General features: G+C 39.5%; 1 protein-coding gene across 1 annotated transcript; it reads right to left on the minus strand.

Moving 5' to 3' along the window:
• Nucleotides 1–1,649: 1,649 nt before the first annotated feature.
• On the minus strand, nt 1,650–20,550 carry EIF1AX (eukaryotic translation initiation factor 1A X-linked). The gene is made up of 7 exons (XM_058535552.1): nt 20,343–20,550; nt 13,815–13,898; nt 11,484–11,587; nt 10,342–10,392; nt 8,434–8,515; nt 7,153–7,244; nt 1,650–4,537 (listed from the first exon to the last, which is right to left on the minus strand). The coding sequence occupies exons 1-7, from the start codon at nt 20,356–20,358 to the stop codon at nt 4,532–4,534; spliced, it is 435 nt and encodes a 144-aa protein (XP_058391535.1). The 5' UTR covers nt 20,359–20,550; the 3' UTR covers nt 1,650–4,531.
• Nucleotides 20,551–25,503: the final 4,953 nt, after the last annotated feature.

Consider the following 25,503-nt stretch of genomic DNA (forward strand, 5'->3'; position numbering starts at 1 on the left):
CTAAAATCGAGACTCCCAAAGAACTTTTTAATCTCCTAATGGTGGTGGATGTTAAGTTTTCCAACTTTTTTTTTTCTAATTTTATTTATTTTTTCCCCAAAGCCCCAGTAGATCGTTGTATGTCATAGTTGCACATCCTTCCAGCTGCTCCATGTGGGACGCGGCTCCAGCATGGCCGGAGAAGCGGTGCGTCGGTGCGCGCCTGGGACCCGAACCCCGGGCCGCCAGCAGCGGAGCGCGCGCACTCAACCGCTAAGCCACGGGGCCCGCCCCAAGACTGGCTTTTTAAAAGTGAGCAAGTTGACCCGAGGATAAACATCTACTTCACCTATACGTCTTTGCATAGTACAAAATAAGGTCCATTAAATGTGATTTTGGCAATCTGAGTTCATTCTGGACAACTGATTTACCATTAGAAAATGTCATCTTCAGTACAGGTTTGTAACAAATTCATTCACCCAGAAAATGCAACCCCATATTTGGAGTCTGACCAAATGGATTCACTCAAATCAACCAACCAAAAACACAAAAATAAAAAAAAACAGATAAAGTATACATTTCTCTCATATATCACACTTAGGTTAAAAAAAAAATCAATTTTTCAGGAAATAATCATGAATTTAAGTAGTTAAAAATGTCAGTTTGAAAAGAATCAATTGCATACACCATTGAAAGTTATTTCATATTTTATTTTCTAATTGCAATAGTTTGCATCTAATTTCTTTACATCATTCCAAAGGATGGGAAAGGAAACCTCCAAATCAGTTAATACTAATTAGCTGTTATGAATCTAAAGTAAAAGGACATAAAAGGACTCATTAAAGACTTAAGAATGAAATATGACCAGAGCTATCAATATTAATAACTATAAACTTTCTCTAAAGAAATATAGAGCAGTTGGTATTTTGAAAACATCTTCAAGCAATTTAGAGACTTTCCTCTGTTAGTCTTATGATGAATTAAGAGTGGTAGCATTATTTTAAATATTGTGTCAACATGAATATACAAATATATATTCTACATGTTTCTTTTCTTATAGGAACCAAAGACTGCAAGGAAAAGAAATGGTAACTAGAGAATATAAAAGACATGCATATTCTATCTTACACAGTCCTGGACATCAAGTGAAAAGTGGCAGATGTTACTTTAATTGATTACATGTATGAACACAAATTATTAATCTTCCCAACAATTCTGCGATTCTGCAGGTACCATTCTCATCATCCCCATCTTACAGTTGAGGAGCCTGAAGCTCAGACAAGCTGGAGAAGGTGCACGTGGTCACCTGCAGGTAAAGGGCAGGGGGTTGGGGCACAGGCCACCTGACCCCAGGGCCCATGCTCTGCTCTTCAATCTCCATCACATTTCCTCCTAAGTACCTGGCGGAAGGGGGGAAGAGAGGACACAGTCCAATACACTCTCCAAATTCCTCGGTTCACTCTATACCTGAGAGACTAGTGCCTTATCACACTTACGTAGTAAGATTTAATTCAGATTTTGTTCTTTTCTGAATAGGAAGAAAAAAGCAAGGATAAAAAGGATGGTAGTTTAAGATAAATCAAAAACACAAAGTGGTGTGTACAAGCGCACGGGAGTTCGAAGAGTATAAATGAAACTTCCCCTTACTAAGCAGGACAAAGATCTAAACATCTCGTACCAATACAAATCTGTTTAATCTTTACAAGTCAGGTAACATAAACAACCTCACTTTCATTCTGATACTTGAACTGTCAAGCCACAGTTAATACTGGATGTTGTTTAATCTGTACACAATACAAATAAAGTATAAACCCAGCTAGGTATTTTATTTGAAACATGCTTTTACCTATTTGATTACTCAGTTGCTCTGAAGTCAATACTGACAGCAGTCTATATCTATTAAAGATGTTCTTCAACATCCTATAGTTTAATATTTACACAAGATAGATGAGATTAAGTTAAACTACAAGTCACAAGGAGTTTTGTAAGCAACTATATTTATAGCCACACTTCCACAGATGTGGTGAGTAAACCAATGGCCATTCCTTAATAAAATAAGAATTTTCACCATGCATAGTTCACAGGCTCCTTAAGAGGTGGTCTCTTTAAGAGGCTGGATGTTCCAAGAAAGATTCAACAAACAATTAAATCTTGGCAAGTCTTTTTTTTTTTTTTTTTTTACCACAAATGCTTGGTTTGGTTATTTAGCCACCTTAGTAATATAACATATATAAACTCTAATTGGAAGTGGAATAAACAGTGCATGAAAAATATATGCCTATTAAATTCATTAGTAATAACTATTATACCCTCTTAGCAGTAAGAACCATTATTCTTGCATTTCAAACATTTTATTTTTTTCACGGTACACCTTATAGCATTGTATTATAGGAATCAGAGAATAACCAAAAAAAAACAAAAAACAAAACAAAAAACCTTTTCTTGAGGACCACTTCCATTCCTCATTTGAAATATAATCAAATCAATGAAACTATACAATTTCCACATTAAAGACAAGTTAGTAAAATAATTCCTCCAAGTAGTGTTGCATATGAGCTACCACTTTACCCCAACTATTTTAATCATTATGATTCGAGATTTTCCAGGAGGCAACAGCACTAGATTGAGCTGTTACTACCTAGGCAAAAAAACAAAACAAAACAAAACAAGTCACTAGCAAACACATGAATTGGGGTCATAGTTGTAATTTATAGAATCTGTAGACAAACCATATTTGTTAGAGAAGGTAAGTAGAAAAATACTAATGTTTGAGTTGCACCATTCCTACCAGGAGCTGTATCACAGATGCAGAGTTAAAACATTCTTGGTAAAATAACATGGAAGAAGGAGCTATATATACTATAAATTCAGCAAAACAATTTTATGTACAGAAGCCTAAATATCTTAGGAGGTTTAGATTACTGATGAAGACAATCACTAAGTCCATTCTTCAAGGCTGGTTTCTTACAAGTATTAAAAACCAGCCCATGGTTTCAGATGCATTCCATCTAGGTAAGTGTTCAGGAACTCCACCGAATTAGAAACATGAACTGCAACTGTCCACTCTTAATTTCTATTCTTTGATTTAATAATGTTTTATAGTACCTCAGATTTTCACTCTGGAGCTTGCACACTTAGGAAACGAAATTATACTAAGTGTGGGATTAGAGAAGATTGGCTTGTTTTTTGAAGCCACATGAAGGTTAATGACCCTTTGTATTCCTTTTCATCACTGAAAAGTTCTCTGGAGACCAATAATAAAGCGTTCACAAGCTACACAACGGATCTCTTCTTTTGAAGCTGCATACGATTTCAATGTGGCTACAGAGGTCTAACTAGCCCAGCCCTTCATTTCATCTTACTAGAGGTGATAATGAAAAACTAAATAGGGCAGGGTGAAATCTAAATTTCCAATAAAATACAAGCAAAAAAATCTGTACACACAATAAAATACATCCTAAACACAAAGTAAGGGTATAAGATACTCTGCAGCATGACATTGTCTTTATTATATTTCTCAGCTGAAGCTCTTCCATTCAGAAATTGGAGACCGTCTCTTCATTAAGTTATTCCCTCCTCTTTCCCCAGCTTAGGGATAGTTTGAAAAGGCTTAATTCGTACAAGTTGTTATGAAACTAAAATTTCATTTATACATAAGTTAAGTGTTTATAAAGCACTCAAAATTATACCTTACATGTATATGACTTCTGAAATAAAATGACTTTTAACATAATCTTTTTGTTCTGTAAAAGTATTCTACATACATGCATATAATCAAAACAATCTTCTCTTGTTTTGGAAATTTCCCTTGCAAATTAAAAAAAAAGTGGACAATACCAATATTTCCAATGTTAAGATAACTGGGTGCCACCTAGTGTTCAATTTCTGCAACTACTAACCTTACAAATTCAAACTTGCTATTAAAACCCAGGTTCTAAAACCTGCATTTCGGAAATGCTTTTTGTTGATACGTTTATAGTGGCAAAAAGATCATGAAAAGAATGTACATGATATCAAAATTAGTATAAAAATAGCCACATGCTACTTTAATATGAAAAACAGACCCAATAATTTTTGACTTCAAATGCAGATTTCTGCCTTTCTTAAACTGTATTAAAATCTCAAGGGAACATCTAGGTAACTGGAATATACAGAAAGTCACTGTACAATCAATAGGCTAGTCAAGACTAGGGCTTAATCATAACTCATAATGAGTGTAGGGCAAATGGTTTATTCAACACATCTATTTACTTACTGGAAGTGGTCAGAGTAGGAAAGGCAGTAATGCATTTTCTTCTCTTTTTTAAAAAAGCAGATGTAGTCTTTTACCCATAAGCTCCACCACATCAAAAGAACAAAGTGGGCTTAACATTTCACTTAAGAGAATTCAGCATTACCAGTTTTTAAAGAAATATCTTAGAAACAAACCAGTCTCCTTTAACAAATTGCACTCATGCTAATGAAATTTTAATCTTCTTTAACAGGTCACAGCCAAATTCCAAATTGTTGAACAATCCTCAGAGAAACTGGAATGTAAAATGTTGAGTTCGACTTAGATCTGGAAAGGAAAAGAACATCAGATCAAACAAAAGAAGAATTCTTATATTCCAGTAGTCTACCACTCATAAGGGAGACTTGAACCCCCTTAGGCTATCTGGGAAACAAACTCAGTTTGAAGAGAAAATTCTGTACACTAGGTTTTTCTCAATTCCAGTCTGTTGCCAGTAAATCTTTACAACCTCCCTCAGAATGTTAGATGTTATGCAGAATATTCTTAATAAAGTTTATCGTCTCCTTCCTTCTGTGCTAGTGATTAGAGATTTTTTATTTTGGGGGTGGAAGCAGACACAGGGGAGCATTATTTCTTTAAGAGAGGGACAAGTGTGACACTGACCAAATTCTCCTCCTCCAAGTCAACCTGGTTATAAGAATGAAGGCTGGAACACCTATAAACCACCCGGAGAAATGTCTCAGGAAGAAGTAGGGTTCTCAGGTGACAGACAAAGCAACCTCTACAAAATGTTCAAGATAACTCAAATTCCTTTAATAATCACTGTCTTGATCATCTCTTTCCCTGCCAGCCTACTAGACCCAGTTCTGAGGAAGCATTTGCACAGATTCAGAAATTTTTTCCTTAGAAAATCTTAACTTCTGTCTACTCAACCTATCACCTCTATGTATGTGACTTCATATTCAGGCATGATCTCTGGTTAGGTTCTTAATTTCCCAAACAGGCCTTCTACCCCAGCTGAGCTGTAAAAATGTTTGGATTACCCCTTAATCTACAACACAATAGCTCCATGTCAGGTTATTGTCGCAGAATATAATCGATAAATCTGTCAGTGTATCACTAACAGTTTAGTCACAAGAATCTTCTGGTTCAGGGTCTCCAAAGGAAACTACGTTAGCAAAATAATAGAATGATGTATTTATTTCTTATCCTTTTTCATTTTCTATTTTAGGGTATGCTTTAAAATGTACATAGCAGGGGCCGGCCCCATGGCTTAGTGGTTAAGTGCACATGCTCTGCTACTGGCGGCCCAGGGTTCGGATCCCGGCTGCGCACCGACGCACCGCTTCTCCGGCCATGCTGAGGCCACGTCCCATGTACAGCAACTAGAAGGATGTGCAACTGTGACATACAACTATCTACTGGGGTTTTGGGGGGAAAAAAAGGAGGAGGATTGGCAATAGGTGTTAGTTCAGAGCTGGTCTTCCTCAGCAAAAAAAAAAAAAAAAAAAGAAAAAAGAGGAGGATTAGCATGGATGTTAGCTCAGGGCTGATCTTCCTCACACAAAAAAAATGTACATAGCATTAGTAGAGTAGTAGTGTATGTTTAAACATTCATAAACACATATATGTTGGGGATATGTACTTAAAAGTTTCTTTAATTCATGGTGTGAGTATCCTAAATGGTTTAGAGATGCATCACAATATAAGATGGATTGATGGATGAATAAACGTATAGACAGACATGTGATAAATCAAGTATAAAAAATGCTAATTGTAGAATCAGTGGTGGGTATCACTTGTGATGCCTAACTCAGACTTCCCCAAGACCAGTCTTTGTATTTTTGAAAAGTTCTGGTAATTCTGTTGCACAATCTTGGTCAGGAACAACTAACTGCTATAGGTATACTAAAATTTCATCTTTGAATCAAATCAAACATTAGTATTATTATTTTTAGATTTATACATGGGAGGTTTCTGAACTACATTTTTATTTAAAGGGGGCTGAAAAGAACAGCCCAAACCAGATTTGAGAGCAACTTATAATACCACCCAATTATTAAATATATATATATCGCCAAAAACTAAGTTTGAATTTCATTTAAATATTGTGACAGCAAAGGGCAATGAGGCATTTACTCTTGTGAACATCACTGGTTTATTGTTAGGAAAAACAAGACATTTTCCTCAAAATAAACAGACCAACTCCAAACCAAGAGTCTGCCAATAGTGCATATCCAACAGATAAAATAACTTAATTCGCAAAAGGCCTCCATTTTAAGAAGGTTTTTAATGTATGTTTTAATTCCAATGCTTCATCTGAAGCTGGTTCAAACAAGATTCTTCTTTTAACATACTAGCATTTCAATTAAGAGAAGGCATATTTCTCTGATAAGATTTTGTACTTCTCACAACTGTCTAACTTTCTTCATAGCTATCTGTTTAGGTACTCTTAATTAAACAAGCTATGTGCCGGCCCCGTGGCTTAGCGGTTAAGTGTGCGCGCTCCGCTACTGGCGGCCCAGGTTCGGATCCCGGGCGCGCACCGACGCACCGCTTCTCTGGCCATGCTGAGGCCGTGTCCCACATACAGCAACTAGAAGGATGTGCAACTGTGACGTACAGCTATCTGCTAGGGCTTTGGGGGGAAAAAAAAATTAAACAAGCTATGATTCTAATGCCTAGCATTCATATTGCCAAACCAAAATATTGATCTTTTCAGGAAGAAGTGTTGAATGAGATTATAAAGAATTCTCAAAGTGTAAACAGTTTGGTTGTCTTCTAAATGATACTGAATATTTTAATTCATGGTTAAGTCTCAAAATATACCCTTAATTAAGTGTTCAATATTCTCAGATTAAATGATGTTAGGGGAAAGAGCTGGTTTCTCTGTGGATAATCCCACAAACAAACGTTGAAAAATGCAAGGTGCATCTACTTACGTCATCGATGTCCTCATCATCATCTCCAATGTCATCAAACTGGATTTCATCATCATCTCCAGGTCCAAAGGTATCAGTTTCATTGATTTTAGCTAAAGAAACAATAACAAATATAATATAATCAAGATGTTATTAAAATGAATAATTGTCCCACTAAAAGAAGTAGGCTGATACCCAATGCTGAACTATAAAAGGAGACTCTTGCAAGTCAAACTTATAATTTAATTCATCTAAGTTTCATTATCATAAAGATCCTAAATTCTACCTAACAACCCTACTATACAGAACAGTATTTTATACAAGTTCTCTGACAAAGTCACCACTAAGATGGAAAGTCTGTTATAATTTTCTTTTGTTTGCAAAGGTATTTGTAGTAAGGCAGGCTCTAATTACATAAATTCTGAAGGCATTATTACAACTTCCAGCTATGCTTCAAACAAGGTTTGAGCACACGCTAACTTACCAATCATCAGACAAACTCATCAATTGGAAACATTTGGTCAAATCATGCTTATCCCTAAGCAATGAAAATGAACCAGGAAGTGCAGTTCTATGTCCTATTTCCAGATATATTAGCATTTCCTACATTGGAAATGCCAAGTAAATAATGTCAGCAGGATTTTCAGGCTTAAGTAAAATTATATTGTTTTCATGATAATATGTAACAGAGCCAAAAAAAAAAAAAAAAAAAAAAAAATCACTTCCAAGTGAAAAATTAGGCTTACAAAATAGTATGTAAAGTACATTTCCCCTTGGATGAGGTTATGAGGGACTTATTTTTGTTTTATTTAAATTTTCTGCATTAAGAACACACAACTTTTGTATGGGGGGGCAAAGAATATTGGTTTAAAAAAATCCTATGGGATATATGATACTAGGATAAGATGAACTGAAAATTGCCATTTTTTATAAAAATCAACAATAGTACCTAATTACTATCCTTGCTTCACAAGATGAATACAGATAGTCTCTTGAGAAAGGAATTTTAAAATAAATACTATAACAAAATTACTCTTTTGACTGTTGTTATGCAGCAGTCTGTGGCTTACAAAGTATAACTCCTCAAATGTGACAGAAGTATATTTATTAGGACCAGAATCCCAGTTACTTTTTTCTTAAGGTATCTAGTGTTACAAAGTGTAGGCAGGCATACTTAAAACGAATCATGTAAGCACAAAAGTAAATGTGCAAAATCCACCAAATCCCACCAAAATTCCTTCCCCTAAATACCACCAGGCTGTAACACCGTATGATAGGTTAATATAATAACTCAGACATTACCATGCTCTGGAAGCTCGCCATACGCCTTCAGACTTCTAGCTTCATCTGCATTGTATTTTAAAATTACATCAGCTTTATTATCCTTAAAAAGAGACAAATAACTTTTAGAACTGATTATGCCAAAATATTATCCATTATTTCATAAATTACTTTCAAATTGGATAAAAAATTAAATCTCACTGTTCTGTTACAAACTCTTCTCCTTTACAAAAATTTTAAAGTTTTCTCCTACCCTCTGAAAAAACCCTTGGGTTTAACCCAGTATGAAGAAGCTTGTATGCATAAATGAATAATGATCAACAAGCTTAGGAAGATATTTACAGATCTCACTTAGAGCGAAACTGTGCAGACCCAATCTTTTAGATTATTTACTGTTGCCCTTTGATTAGAAGTCTTCTGAAATGCAAAAATTCCCTAGGACCAAAATTTACAGGGCAATTAAACACTCTAATTCAAAAATTGAGACTGGTATAAGGACCTAAGGAAGTTAATACACTTTTCCATGTTTCAGTGGTTCTTAGGGTATGACTTGATCAGACTTGCCTGTGGAGCTTTTACATCCCCTGAAGATAGATTAGATGTGAAGTCCACGAATCTGTATTTTTTTTTTTTTTTTTTTTTTTGGTGAGGAAGATTAGCCCTGAGCTAACATCCAATGCCAATCCTCCTCTTTTTGCTAAGTAAGACTGGCCCTCGGCTAACATGCACGTCCATCTTCCTCTACTTTATATGGGATGCCGCCACAGCATGGCTTGACAAGCAGTGCATCGGTGTGCACCCGGGATCCGAACCTGCAAACCCTGGGGTGCCGAAGCGGAGCGCACGCACTTAACTGCTACACTACCGGGCCAGCCCCCCATGAATCTGTATTTTTAAAAGCTCTTTGGGTGTTTCTGATGCCAATGTCCCACTGAAAACTACTGCCTTAGAATGTTCACGCTTCCCCGTTTGAAAAGAATTTGACTCAGTTAAGAGAAAGGGTTGAAGCTGACTGTTTCAACTTCTTCCCTAAATGTTCATCTAAATTTAGAGCCCATATTTCTATCACGGTTTGTACTGTAATTACTTGTGTGCTCGTCTTATTCTCTCCACTACCAGGCCATAAGCATTTTGTGGGATGGGAGCTTGACTCATTCAGCTGTATCCCCTAGAAGAATGGTTTCTAGATTTTGATTTCAAGATGTCTAAACCAGAAAAAAAGGGGAGCGGGGGAAACAGGAGGGAGGTCAAACATAAGATTACATTTTTATTTTGCCAACTAAGAACACTAATAAAACTACCGCTATATAATATCACTCATTCAGAAAAACGGAACTTTTTAAATATCAAAAAAGGAAAAAGGACCATTTAGCTTCATAAAAAATTCATATTGCAGGGGCCGGCTCTGTGGCGTAGCAGTTAAGTGCGCGCACTCCACTGCTGGTGGCCCGGGTTCGGATCCTGGAAGCACACTGATGCACCACTTGTCAGGCCATGCCGTGGTGGCGTCCCATATAAAGAGGAGGAAGATGGGCATGGATGTTAGCCCAGGGCCAGTCTTCCTCAGAAAAAACCAAAAAAAAAAACCAAAAAAAAAAAAAAAAGAAAAGAAAGAGAGGAGGATTGGCATGGATGTTAGCTCAAGGCTGATCATCCTCCCCCCCCCAAATCACATTGCCTGTATTTCTTCTATAGTGAAAATGTGGACTCCACAGACTGGCATTTGGGAACCACAATCCCTGGGTCCCTGGGGTACCTCCCAGCACAATGCCGAAGACATAACCGGCTCTTAAGAAATGTTTGTTGACGCAATGGTAAGCAGCATACTGGGCCAGAACGGGTCAAATATGGTTATGATTTATGTTCTAAACATTAATGGCTCATCAAATTCAAGCAAGTGAACAATGAAAATTTTAATTTTGTTTTTACCTGGTAGTCTCGTAGACCGACCAATATGATGTCCGAGGTATTTATCCAAACCTATAAAAGAAGTTATTGCAAGTTATATTTAAAATAAAAATAAAGAATCAGGAAGAACATTGAGTCAGTCTTCCCATAAACTATACATACTATTCACCCAAGACGTACCTATATTCAGAATTAGGAAAAAAAACTACAGGAAGCAGCTGAGCCTGTTTCAGATTTTCTGTAATTTGGGATGTTAAAAAAATAACAATCTTATTTAACTACTTGACAGTTTAATAAGTCCAGAGGAACGATTAGTTTAGAAATTAAGGGATTTTTAATAAGTGAACCACTTCAAGTGGTTAGTTATGCATCCATTACATAAGAGAATAGAAAATGAGAAATGTGGTTTTATTGCCCTCCCTCTCTTCCTTCCTTCTGCCCACCCACTCACCCATATACAGGCAGCTGGCAAAACCCCTTTAGTTTGGTAACAGAAGATTAACAAACCAAAGGAAAAAAAGTCATAAAATCAGAGTTGGAGGGACTTTTAACCAACTTGATTAATAAATCTGCCTGAACACCTACTGTGATGAGAAATTAATCATTACTTTCCCCAAAGCAGCCCATTCATGATCACAATTCAGGGATTTTAACAATGCAACACTTATTTAACATAATTAATACTCAAATTTTCTTAACACCCTTTACAGCTATTTCTCAAACCAGAATCCAAACAAGGGCCACCTACTGCTTTTAACCATTAGGTCCCTTTCATCTCCTTTAAACTGGAATAGTGCCGCCCCACCTCCCCCACACCCCGGAAGCCTTTATTCCTTTCATGACACTAACACTGTATTTAAGAGCCAGGCCATTTGTTTTGCAGTGTCCCTCAATTTGGATTTGTCGATTGTTTCCTCATGATTAGATTCTGGTTAAACATTTTTGGCAGGAACACAACATAGGTGATGCAGTGAGTTTAAAGACAGTTTGTATAAAATTACCATCAAGGATCTTGCTGTTTTGATTTATTATAGGTAAATCATTGTTCTACTGAAATCTTTTGGGAACTTCCAAAATGCAGTCCTCGGCCCATAAAAACTGTAGAGCCATTTTCCCCCTTAATCACAACTTTACATCCAAGTCAAACAGATCTCTATACCTACCTTTTTTCTCAATTTCCCTCTGATGTGACATAACCTCTTCATACCATCAAAACACATGGCTTCTAATCGTCCGTTTCCCAACATTTTGATTACCTGAGCATACTCTGGGTGAGGGAAAAGAAAACAGTATAGAATATTATTCAATTTTGATAAAAGCAACTTAAAAGTCCACCTAAATTGACTAGAACACATAGGTGTATTGGCTGGGAATAAATATGTGCAGTAAAATACATACAAGGGAGTGATCAATACCAAGGTAGTTAATGGCAGAGCCAGAACCAAAACTCTGCAATGCCATTTCTACGACAAGCTATCTCTACTATCAGAAATGTCTCAATGACCTACTCATTTTGCTAAGTAGACTGACTACTGTCTTCACAACTGTATGCTCTACTTTTGGAGATCAAGGTGGCTTGCCCCAAAACGCACACTACATCTCATTAATCTCTCACATTTGGATCCTCGCCCAGTTTTGGATCTCTTTTCCCTCACAACCTTTAGAGGCTAATCTCAACAGAATTCTTGGTACATTTGGCAAATAAAGGGAGCTTAAATGTTAATAACGTCTTTGTTAAATTAGAATATCTTAGTCATTATTTTAAAGTTTTGGTAAGGCCAGAAAGATGTTCTCAGGCAAAATGCCAAACTTTTAATCAAAATCTTTCCAAAAAGGTACCCAGGAAGCCACCGGGTTTCACCGCCACTTGAAAAGCAGGAGGAGATTATGAGCATGACCCTGCACATGGGCCTGTCTTCTGTCATCAAATAACAGAAAACATGGGGGAAGGGGGGCACATCACTTCAGCACCTTTAGCTCACTCAAGTTGTACATAAGACTGACCCCTGAAGAGGATATCCACTAACTTGTCAATACGCTGAGATGTAACTTTGAAAGGCTCAACTGCGGGGCTGACATGCGGGAGTTACTCAGACTACAGTGAACCTAGTGCCTCAACACAGTTGGTCAATTCAAAGGCAGCTTCTCTTCCAAAGTGGGAAAAAGATATGAAAAAGAAAACGTAGTGGTGGTCAAAATAAAGTCACCTGCTAAGGGAGGCAAGAATGACTGAGGCTAAGAAACAAAAAGGTCTTTTAGCCAGAAAAAACGTTTCATTTTTAGTGGTTTACACATACAGCATGAAACAAATCCACCAAAGTTCTATAAAAAGACAATCAAAAAAAGTTCTTAGTTAAAAAGTGCTGGAAATTATTGGGATAACGGGAAAAATCTGAATATGGACTAGTTACTAGATATACAATATATTCAGGTTACATTACCTGAGTGTGATAATTCTATTGCAGTTATGTAAGAGAATATCCTTATTCCTAGGGGACACATGATAAAGTAGTAAGGGAAAAGCATCACGTCTGCAACTAACTTTCAAATGGCTCAGGAAAAAAACACACACAGATGAAGGGTTTAGGGAGTTCACTACCAATACTGCCACTTTTCTGAAGGTTTCAAATTACTCAAAATAAAAATATGGGAAACTAGTGCTATGTATCTTGGTCTGGCACTTACAAAATCTTAACTGGTTTGTTTGTAAAGGTCAGTCAACTGTGTAGTTTCATTTTATTACATTTTATGAGATTATATGCTAATGGCACTGGAGAAGTGAGGGAAACGCCTCGGATTCATCCCTCAAATATCCCTGGTCTACTGAACATACTATGTAGCACCATTTACTATCAAAAAAGGTCTACTAAATCATGGAATTGTCAGCCATAGCTTTGGGGGCTTAATTCTCTCTGAACTGTACAATTCCTTTTCAGTTATAACATGAGTGTTCACGCAAAGCAATGAAACCTACATGTTTACAGAAATGCCACCCAACCTCAATGCAGCCTGAGTATACCAAGAAATGATTACCAAAAGAAAGGCTCTGGAGAAGTGCGGGGGATGACCAATGGAGAAGAGCAAAAAGTGACATGCAATTTATTGCTCAGGATTATGAATAGTATCTCTTATGTTTAGAAATTGAAATTCTATATTAAAAAAAGAAAACTATTGGGGCTGGCCAGGTGGTGTAGCAGTTAAGTTTGCGCGCTCTACTTCGGCGGCCCGGGGTTCGCAGGTTTGGATCCTGGGCGCAGACCGACCGACGCACCGCTTCTCAAGCCATGCTGTGACAGCGTCCCATATCAAGTAGAGGAAGATGGGCATGGATGTTAGCCCAGGGCCAGTATTCCTCAGCAAAAAGAGGAGGATTGGCAACGGATGTTGGCTCAGGGCTAATCTTCCTCACAAAAAAAAAAAAAAGAAAGAAAGAAAAAAAGAAAGAAAGAAAGAAAACTATTACTCAAAGAAACCTAACTTATGAAAACACTTACCTTGTCCATCTTCTTTGAACACCAGCTCTCTTTTTTCAGATTCATTTTCGTTCTTACCTCTGCGCCTATTTTTACCTCCTTTACCTAATGGTTTTAAAGACAGACATTAATTATCTGCAAAATAGTAGGAAAAGAAACTAAATTAATTAATTAAGGCTTACAAAACATTTTTTAAAAAATTACTTAAATTTAAAAATTCACCTAACTTGGTCATATTAAATCTATAATCTCCAATCATATTAAACATATACATACTATCACTCTCCTACCCTTCTTGGAAATTCTTTTTGGGATATTTCTGACATAAAATACAAACAAACAAATCAAAAGCAGATATTATACACAAGTATACAGATCCCTTTCTGAGGACATCTGCATTCAATGACCAAACTTCCCTGGACCATAAAGATAACGACCACTTGGTTGAATATACTGCTCAGTGAACCCCTCCTATGGTGGTCAACACAGGCCAAGGTGGGAGATATAATGGGTCTTGATAAATTTTATAAAAATGTCCTGTCCGTCCTGTACCTGACCTCTCCTCCCCCATGAAAGGTCTGAGTACAAGCAGGAGATGATTGAAAAAAAAAAAAAAAAAGAAAAAAGGTCAAGTTATAGCTACTGGAATGGGACACACTGATTTTGTGGTGGTGAAGGGAAAGCAACAACTCTGGCAACCCCGAGAGTTTGAATTTTATCTTACAGCTGTAGGATACGTTGAGCAAGATACTTGACGTTAAAAAGCAAGGTGCTAATTGCCTGAACTTGGAAGCAACCAAGATGTACTTCCGTAGGCGAATGGATAAACTGTGGTATGTCCATACAATGGAATATTATTCAGCAATAAAAAGAAATGAGCTATCAAGCCCCCAAAAGACATGGAGGAACCTTAAATACACACTGCTAAGGGAAAGAAGCCAATTTGTAAAGGCTGAATAGTATGATTCCAACTATATAACATTCTGGAAAAGGCAAAACTAGAGATAGTAAAAGGATCAGGAGTTGCCAGGAGTTGGGAAAGGGGAAGGAAGGAAAGATAAATAGGTGCAGCACAGGGGATTTTTAGGGCAGTGAAACTATTAGTCTGTATGATACTATAATGGTGGACACATGTCACTACACATTTGTCAAAACCCATACAATGTACAACACAAAGAATGAATGAATCTTAACGTAAACTACAGACTTGAGTTAATAATAATGCATCTATACTGGCTCATGCAAGATGTTAATAATAGAGAAAACGGGGGGGAGTATATGGGAACTCTATACTTTCTGCTCACTTTTCTGTAAACATAAAACTGCTTTATTAAAAATCAATAAAAAGCAAGGTGCAATAGGGATGCAATCAGCAAAATCCAGACTGTAGGGTAATTCTACAAGACAAACAATATATTTTCTTCAAAAGATACATTATAAAGGGAAAAAAATCCACCATAGATGGATGGGGAACTTACATATTAAAAAGAGACTTAAAAGACACATCAACCAATAGCAATGTGCAGACCACATCTGGATCCTTATTTGGTGTGGATGGTGAATGTTTAGCCAGGAATTGATGGTGTCTGGGGCCAGGAGATGAGTAGATGGAGGTTCGTTAGTCATGTGTGGCATGACATTTTGGTCAACGAAGGAATGCACATACAATGGTGGCCCCATATGATTAGTACCACAGAGCCTAGGTGTGTAGTAGGCTATACCATCTAGGTTTGTGTTAGTACACTCTATGATGTTCACACAATGATGAAATTGCCTAATGACGCATTTCTCAGAATGTATCCCTGTCGTTAACTGACATGTGACTGTATACTAGTTTACTTTTGTAGGTATTCAAAATTCTTCATAAGTTTAAAAATAGGGCAAGATGAAAAAGAGTATAAAGCTACAAATTGGTGTAAAAAAAGGGATATTCACATTCATATTTGCTTATATAGACATAAAATATCTCTGGAAGGGCATATACAAAAAAGTTAATGATTGCCTGTGGGAAGGAGAACTAGTTGGCAATGAGACATTTAGGAAAGAGATTTCACTTCTTATACTTTTTGAAATTTGAATTGTGAATACATTTACTATTCAAAAATTTTAAAAAATACTTCAACAAAAAGCAGAGGTGTAACATGATCTTCCGGGTGGGAAAACCTGGTGAGAAGCTCACTGCTCTTACTGCACGTAGAATGAAACAGGCCTAGCCCAGCCAAGAGGAAGGGACAAATAAGAGGAATATTTCTGAGATGGAAACGAGAGAACCGTAAGTAGATGTAGAGGGAAGGAGGAGTAAAGAATACATGGAACTTTTACAAAAACCTCTCAAGATCTCAGTTCCAGGATTCTAGAATTCTTTTCTACAGGTGTCCTTAAAAATCTGCAATTTTCCCCCTCCTTGTTTTTCCTACTTTAAATAATGACACTGCTGATCACTTCATTTCTCAACTCTTTTTTCTGACTTTTAAAGGGTCACATGCACTATTCTCAACCTTTCATCAGTGCTCCTCCACTTATGCCTATCCCTTTGAAGCTTCATTAAGTCCAAATTCCCACCTTTCGCTCACCCACTTTCTAAGGAAATTTATTTTCTTTCACCCATCACTTTTATGCTAATAATTTTACATTTCAGTCCACTATTTCTTTTTTTTTTTTTTGGTGAGGAAGATCAGCCCTGAGCTAACATCCATGCTAATCCTCCTCTTTTTGCTGAGGAAGACCGGCTCTGAGCTAACATCTATTGCCAACTCTCCTCCTTTTTTTCCCCAAAGCCCCAGTAGATAGTTGTATGTCATAGTTGCACATGCTTCTAGTTGCTGTATGTGGGACGTGGCCTCAGCATGGCCGGAGAAGCGGTGCGTAGGTGCGCGTCCGGGATCCGAACCCGGGCCGCCAGCAGCGGAGCGGGCGCACTTAACCGCTAAGCCACGGGGCTGGCCCCTCAGTCCACTATTTCAACTAAGCATTGGTCTCGTATTTCTAATGGCTCAGTACATTTCCAGTGAATGGGCTACTGTCTTCTCAAGCTCAAAACTCAGTTTACTTTCTCTTACAAAGCTGGTCCTTACCATCTTTGTTTCTGTTAAGGGTAACATAACCACCTCAAAGAATATAAATCTCTCAACCTGTGAACATGACACCAATCTACCTCTCAATACTTCTCTTCCACTACCTTATGCTTTAATCCAAGTAGACTTTTCACTGTCTCAGTAACTCGCCCTTAACAAGCCTATGTCTATGAGATAGGTACTATTTTGTCTTTATTTCACAAAAGACAATGGTCTTCAAAATGTTAAGTGGCTTATCCAAGGATGTATCACGTGAAGTGAGATCTAGGATTTGAATGGGGCAGTATGACCCCAGTGAGTATTCTTTAACCACTATGCAATAATGCCACCCAATTACTTGTTACAATCACCCTATGAGGTAATAAGTCATTCATCCCCAGTTACCATTGAGTTCACTAAGCCCAGAGAAGTAACTCACTTAATATTAGTCAGTGAGTGGGGGTGACCAGATTCAAACCCAATCTGTTTTGTTCCTGGTCCCCGCAGCATTTTGTTCCCATTCCAGAACCTAAAGCACACTGGCAGCCATTTCCAAAAGGAGAAAGGCTGTAAGTGGTAGTGGTACTAAGGGACTCATGGGAAGAGCCTGGAAACAGCAAAAGGTTCCCAGCCCAAACAGAACAAAGAATGTGCACGGGGCCACTGCAAAGACCAACACAGAACTTCTTGAATCAACTTGCACTTACCGTGTCCTGGGGGCAGTCTCACAACGCTCTGTGCTATTGTTAGGTGGGCCTCTACAATTTCCTGACTCACCCAGAGTCCTTAAGAGTTCAGTATTTGAGGCATTGCCAAGGGCACACCAAAACTAATTTCCTAGGAAGAGAAAAGTATCTTCTGCTTCAACCCATTAATCATGCCAGATCTTCAAACTAGAGTGACAGCTCCATTAGGGCAAGGATCATACCTGCTTTGCTTACTGAGTTCTACACTCGAGTTGGGCAATTCTTTGAATGAATCAGTCAAGAAGAGTCCATACATTCCTAAAGGAGGGATGATTTTAAAAATTAAAGGTAGTAGGGGCCAGCCCCGTGGCTTAGCGGTTAAAGTGTGCGCGCTCCGCTACTGGCGGCCCGGGGTTCGGATCCCGGGCGCGCACCGACGCACCGCTTCTCCGGCCATGCTGAGGCCACGCCCCACACACAGCAACTAGAAGGATGTGCAACTATGACATACAACTATCTACTGGGGCTTTGGGGAGAAAAAGGAGGAGGACTGGCATGGATGTTAGCTCAGGGCTGATCTTCCTCACACACACAAAAAAATTACAGGTAGTAATTCCCCCAAAATGTGGGAGTACTTTACCCCAAATGCTTCATGAGTGGGCCAAAAGGATACCCCTTTTCCTGAGGTAATAAACTGATAGAATCTAGAGGATTCTAAAAGAAATAAGCTGATAAGAATCAGTGCAAACCAAAGTCATTTAATACTCAGCTCATAGCAATTTACATCCTTACTTGTGTAATCATCACCAAGATTATATTCACAGGGCTTCTGGCTTTTCCAATGAAGAAAAACAGAAAAATAAATACGAATTTATTCCTACATTAGTAAAGCTCATCTCATAAAACTCAGTGGTCTTGAAAAATACTGTTCCCCTAAGTGAGATAACGACAAAGACAACAGATTGGTTTTACATGCATAGGAATGATAGACCCCAAATTCAGAATGGTAGTTACCTCCAGAAAGAGAGGAACAGAGGGAAAGGGGATTGGGGAGGGGGACACAGAGGAATTTAACTGAATCTGTGTTGTAATTCTAAAGTTCAGAGTAATGGATTCCCAGGTGTTCAGTGCATTATCTATATATTTTTTGTATGCCTCAAATATTATTTATAAAAGAATAATTCATTGCTTGTCAATTTACCAGAATTAACCATACCCTGATCATCCCCTTCTCTATTTTACTGCCATGTAATGAAACGAACTTTAAAGGAGGCTAGTGAACTAGATGTGATTTAATGTAGAAGTCCTGTCCCCTTGGAACCAAAGGGGAATCTATTATTCACCTAAGGGTGGAGTCAACAGAAGGGCAGTGACTTAATCCAACAAATATTTATTGAGCATCTACTAAGTGTCAAGTGCCAGCAACCCAATGTGATTGAGACAGATACTATTACTGCCCTTTAGAGCTTACAGTCTAGTGAGGGAACTGGAAATCTCATCTCTAGAAATAAAGGTGACAATAAGATACCGATTGAAGCCATCCAGTTACCACTTCAGAGGAAATAAAGAATTATAATAGGTTAAAAGAAAACTACGACTTTTAAAACCCTATTTTATCACCCTATCTTCCCCAGAATATTTAGCAGTAAAATCCTTGCCACAAAAAAGGAGCTGCAAGTTAGATTTCTGAGGGCAGTAAGGTGCAGAGCCCCGAGGGAACAGCACCAAATCTTGCACAGAACTGCAACCAAATACCCCGAGGGACGAAATGAGTAGCGACAAAGAGGAAATGAGGCAGAATCCCCGAAGCCAGCTCTGAAGCAGAAAAGAGAACAGAAGCAGGCCTGGGTCCGGGTAGGGCTCTCAAAGGTGAATGATCAAAGGAAACTTTTTTGTGGGTCGTGAAATATGCTCCTCTCCTGTAGGAAATATAATGTGTTCCCTCTTTCTACTTGCACAATTTCCTTTGAGAAATTATAAGAACACTTAAAAAGAGAGAAACATCCTTAAGTTCAAAAAGATGAGAATTTCTTTAGGACTGTTCTGCTTTTACCTAGATTAGACCTTCCATTTTGGAAATTCCAAATTAGCCCCAAGTCTGATAATTTGTGAACGTTTAGCCTCAGAATAGAAGGAACTTAAAGGTCATTCCTTCCATCACAATATATACATGATCTGAAGCAAAACTGGGAAACTTGGCTAAATACGGAACAACTGTTCTGGGGCGGGGGGTGAGGGAGTTAAACTCGGTAAAGGGATGGGGAGGAGTAAATCTCTAGAGATGAAGCTTAAAAATGCACCCAGGTTTTGTCCACTGTTAACAAGGGAGCCAGAGTAGTCTCAACAATACCCAACAACTGGCCATCAAGAACCCCACGCGGGAGTACCTGATGGTCACTGAAGCAGCCACCACCTTTTAAAGGTTAAGAACTGCTTCCAGGGCTTAACTCCCCTTGTCCGGGAAGGCCAAAGGCGCCCATCTGCGAAGCCCAGGCCGCCCCGGGGGAGGTTCCGCCACCGGTTCCTATCGCGCCGCGGACACTCTGGCGCCAATCAGCAGCAAAAGCCCTCATCCTCCCGCAGAAGGCCCTACAAAAATGGCGTCGGCTCCACCCCAATGCGACCAAACTGGGAGAAGGGAGTAACTTCCCAGCTCCCCTCCCGAGCCCTGAAAAGCGTCCGGATCGCCCAGCCGCGTGCACGCAGGGCAGAGAGGAAGGTCACTGCGGCCTGGGCGATCCGGAGGCCGCGGCAGGGCCGGGGAGACCGGGCCGAGCGGAGTCGTGGTCCCGGGGTCCAGGCGGCATTACCTTTATTCTTGGGCATGGCGGTGAGTGCGGCCTCGCGGTGTCTCCGACTCCTATCCGGTTGGCGGTGGCGGTGGTGGTGGTGGCGACTCCTCCGAGGGGCGCGAGGGGCGACGCGTGGGACCGCGTGGTATCAAGCAGGCGCGGGAGGCCGGGTCGCGTGCGCGGGAGCCTCACGGCCGAGTTCTTCCTAAATCCGCCTGCGCCCACGCTCGGCCGCAGCAAATGGCGTCGCGGCTGCTTGCGTCGCTTTTCCCCGCCTCCCAACGCCGGCTGGGCCCGCCAGCAGGCCCTACAGCGCAGGCGTGGCCGCCTGACCCCTATTGTTAGAGCGGAGGGAGACGTGCTGCCGGGGCACCACCGCAGTTTGCAGAGACACGCCGGGGGCGGGGCCGGGGGCAGGGAGGAGGCGGGGTCAGGGAGGGAGGGGGCGAGCCCGTGGCGTCATAGTAAAGGAGGGGATTCAGGTAGCGCCCCCTGCTGGCTGACGCCAGACTTTTGCTGCTTTGTGACGAACGTGCGTCTCGGGGTTTGAGCTGCTGACTCATTAACTCTTAATCTCACCGGTCAGTTGTAACTTGGCTCTTTCACCCGCGCAACCAGGTTGGGAGTCTGAGGGGAAGGGCAAGGCTTTCCTGTCATCCCCATTACGAAAGGATAATATTTGCATGACACTTGTTATTACTCTATAAGTATCTGTCTTCCCTACCTCACTGTAAACCTTATTAGGCAGAGACCGCATCTGTTGCTTACTACTGCCTGCACTTAGCAGAATGTCTGGCACATAGTAGGCGCTCAGTACACACAGGAAGGGAGGGAGGGAAGAAGATATGGGCTGAATCGTGTCCTCTCAAAATTCATATGTTGAATTCCTACCCCAATACCTCAGAATGTGACTCTATTTGGAGATAGGGTCTTTAAAGAGGTAATTAAGTTAAAAAGGTCATTACGGTGGGCCCTAACCCAATATGACTGGTGTCCTTATAAGAAGAGGAGATCAGGACACAGGCACAGAGGGGGAATGCCACCTGAACAAGAAGGTGGCTATCTACAAGCCAAGGAGAGAGGCCTCAGAAGAAACCAACACTGTGGACACCTTGATCTCAGACTTCTAGCCCCCAGAACTGTGAGAAAATAAATTTCTGTTGTTTAAGCCACCCAATCTGTGGTACTTTGTTATGGTAGCCCCAGCAAACTAATACAGCTGACTCTGCAGGACAAATAGCTTCACTTTTAAGTAAGCTTATTTTAAATAAATCAGCTTTCTGCGAACATCAGGGCTTCAACGTTCTCTTTCTAGGGAAATGGACATACCTAAGTGACAAAGAAAGTGCAATTGTTGAACACTGGTTTTTCTACCAGGGACATTTTAACAGTGTCTGGAGATATTTCTAGTTGTCTCAACTGGGGAAGGAAGACAGTGCTGCTGGCATCTAGTGGCCAGAGACCAGGGATGCTGCTCAACATCCTACAGTGCACAGTACAGGCTCCCCCCACCCCCAAACAAAGCATTATCCAGCCCAAAACATTAATAGAGCTGAGGATGAGAAACCAATGACATATGCACTTCTTAGAAGGAAACTGAAAGATGATGGGTACTTAAAGTTCTGGGTTTCTCTTTCCATTTGCAATACTTGGCAATTTACACAATTGAAGATGAAAGGATGTCTATGAAATTTATTTAAATTTTGCTTCAAGGCCAAGTGATTATGAACTTGTTCTTTGGAGTTAGAGAGATCTGGGTTCAAATTCAGCTCTGCAGCAACTTATTACTCTATGATCTTGGACAAGTTACAAGCCTCAATTTTCTCATCTGTAAATTGGGTTTAGGAATAGTACTTACCATATTGGCTGGTTGCAGGAATTAAATTGATATAATGCATTCAGTGTTTAACAATTGTACCTAGCCCATGGTAAGTAATCAGTTAGACTCCAAGTATCTGGAAGTTCAAATATTTAAAAATCAAAAGTCTCTGTCAATTACCCAGTATAAAACCCCAAAGGAGAAAAAAACATCAGACTTTATTTCTCTGTTATAGGATGGTTCCTATATCTGACTGATCATCAGAATCACTTGGAAGGAGGTGAGTCGTTGGGACATCTGAGGGAAATGTGTACTAGGCAGAGGGAACAGCAAGGACAAAGACCCTGAGTGGGAGCAGGCTTGGCATAGTCAAGACACAGCAAGAAGGCCAGTGTGGCTAGAATGCAATGACCCAGGGGGAGTTTGGGGAGATGAGATTGGAGAGGTAAGGAGACCAGATCACTTGTTATAGTTCTTAGTAGGTTTTGAACACATGGTTTTGGCTTCTATGTTACGAATAGACTGTAGAGAGGCAAGGGAGGAAACAGTCACCATGCAGGAGGCTACTGTAATAGTCCAAGCAAAAGACAATGATGGCTTGGACTAGAGTACAAGGTTTCTTTGTGGGATGATGAGAATGTTCTAAAATTAGATTATGATAATGGTCATGCAACTCTGTAAATATACCAAAAAACATTGAATTGTACGCTTTAAATGGGTGAACTTTATGGTATGTAAATTATATCTCAATAAAGCTATTAAAAAAAGAAATGGGAAATTGGATCTCACCAAGGAAAAATAAAAGAATTGGCAAACGGTACTGAGAGCTTAGCTGAGATTAGAAAACATAATCTTGCAGTGGTATCGATTTGCATAATTGTATGGTGTCTTCCAACATATCAGTTACTGCTCAGTGGGTACAGTATAAAGGTGGAGATGTAAGGAAGTTCAGGGGGCTTCTGAGATAGAAGTTCGCGTGATCAACCATGAGGTTCAGTCTGGTAGCAGAGGAAATAAAGAATGAAGACTGGGGGGAAAAACCAAAGGGATAAAATTCAAATTCCTTAATATAACTTATTATGTCTGATGGTCTGGCCCTGCCTATCTCCTGAGCCTCGTGTCTTGCTTCTTTTCTTGTTTTAAGTTCCATTTGTATAGAACTTTTTATCTTCCTAAGTGCCTCTAACTCTGACTCTTTGTACATTCTATTTTATCCTTCCTTCCTCTTTTAGGTCTCGGCATAATCATTGTTTCCTTAGAAGGTCTGCCCTGATCCCTAGGCAACTGGGACTCTAGTTGGTGGGTAGAGGACTCTACCCACCGTTGCTGGTGGGATCAGGGCAACAATTTAAATGATGAGCCCCCCTAGGCAACTCTGCTATATATTCCTACAGCATCCTGCACTTCCTTTACCTAGCTTTGCTAGTGTGTGTCAATTCTATCAATTTAGGGTGCATTAACAGTTTAATATCTGGATTTACAAAGATGCAGAAGACTGACCATGGCCAATACTGCTACTCCATCGTGGCCTGTCTGAGGAGCCAGATGTTTCTCTAGATAATCATGGTAGGCCAACTAATGGCCCCCAAAGATGTCCATGTCCTAATCCCTAGAACCTCTGAATATGTTATCTTACATGGCAAAGGGAATTAAGGTTGCCGATGCAATTAATGTTAGTAATCAGTTGATCTTGAGATGGGGAGATTATCCTGGGTTGCCTCAGTGGGCCAAATATAATCACACGAGTCCTTAAAAGTGGAAGAAGAGGCAGAAGAGAGTGGTCAGAGAGATGCATGTGAAGAGGACTCTACCCACCGTTGCTGGTTTTGAAGATGGAGGAAAGGGGCCACGAGGCAAGGAATGCAGGTGGCCTTTAGAAACTGGAAAAGACAAGGAAACAGTTCTCCCCCAGAGCCTCCAAAAGGGAATTCAGCCTGGCCAATACCTTGGTCTTAGCCCAGTGAGATCCATATTGGACTTCTGATCTCCAGAACTGTAAGATAATAAATTGGCGTTGTTTTAAGCCACAAAGTCTGTGGTAATTTGTTACAGCAGCGGTAGAAAATAAATATATACAGTAACATTCCTACGTTGCCTCCATATGATGCCAAGTGACCTTGAAGCTCTCCATCTTAACCTGAAGATGTACCCAAATTAATCCAAGTGGATAGCCCCTAAACCATCTGTTTTGGGCTGGCTTGTGTCTCCCTGCAAATTCATATGTTGAAGCCCTAGCCCCCAGTACCTTGGAGTTAAGGTCTTTAAAGAGGTAATTGAGTTAAAAAGAGGCTATGAGGATGGGGCCCTAATGCAATATGACTAGAAGAGACACCAGGGGTGGGATGACCACGTGAAGAGGCAGCAAGAGGGCAACCATCCTCAAGCCAGGGAGAGAGGCCTCAGGTGAACCCAACCTTGCCGGCACCTTGATCTTGGATTTCCAGCCTCCAGCACTGTGAGAAAGAAATTTCTGTTGTTTAAGCCACCCAGTCTGTGGTATTTTGTTATGGCAGCCCTAGCAAGCTAATATATCACCATAATATAAAATTACTAAAAATGTCAACTGGGAAGGAAAGGACTAACTGCAGGCCTATAGCTCATTCCCTCTCTACCAGAAATCAATGACCTCAATCAAAGTTCCTTTTAAATGTGCTAATGATATTTATTAGTAGAAAGAAAATGAAAAGTCCTTATCTCTAAAATGCTTTTAGCAAGATACACTTGGTCTATAGAGATGGCTTATTGTAAAACCTGGAATTTATGGGTTTATGAGGCATAGCTGGCTGGAGAATGGGGGCTCATCATTTAAATTGTGTAATTAATGAGGTATAAAAAGGGGATGTTGCAAAAGCAAATGACTCCTTTTGTTTAAACAATGTCTCTGCATACGTTGTTCAAAAGGAAACTTGTCCTTTAATTCTGAATCCAAAATGCACTGTAATGAGGGGGAAAAAGGGCATTTTGGAGCTAAGTCTGATAATCTTGGACTTCTCCAAGAAAAGATTGTTTCATCTGTGCCTGGTGATCACCTTGTATCCTTTGAATCATTAATCAAGTTTGGCATTGGGTAAGATCTATGACTGATGTGAGTCTGATTTGACAATCTTGTTGGGCTAACCAAGACTTTGCATAGAAAAATTATTTTGCACTTGTTATTAACTCAGAAACATTCTTAAGTTCTATCAATCCAATTTGATAAATTTATACTTTGGATAAATAATTTGATAATATGAATAATTTGAATAATATGAATATTTATAATAATCATATAACCAAAATAATCTGATAAAGGGACATACATGCATTTATTTGAAACTTTATTATATAAATTTTCATTTCTTTTAAAGATTACAAAACCTG

Source organism: Diceros bicornis, chromosome X (assembly GCF_020826845.1).
Source record: "Diceros bicornis minor isolate mBicDic1 chromosome X, mDicBic1.mat.cur, whole genome shotgun sequence".
Lineage (NCBI taxonomy): Eukaryota > Metazoa > Chordata > Mammalia > Perissodactyla > Rhinocerotidae > Diceros > Diceros bicornis.

Bases quoted from the DNA above. Each gene is read 5' to 3' on its own strand.
- EIF1AX (XM_058535552.1), bottom strand. The intron at 11,588-13,814 runs GTAAGTGTTTTC...TCCCTCACCCAG, and splicing joins GTTCAAAGAAGATGGACAAG to AGTATGCTCAGGTAATCAAA. The intron at 10,393-11,483 runs GTAGGTATAGAG...CTTCTTTTATAG, and splicing joins GAGGGAAATTGAGAAAAAAG to GTTTGGATAAATACCTCGGA.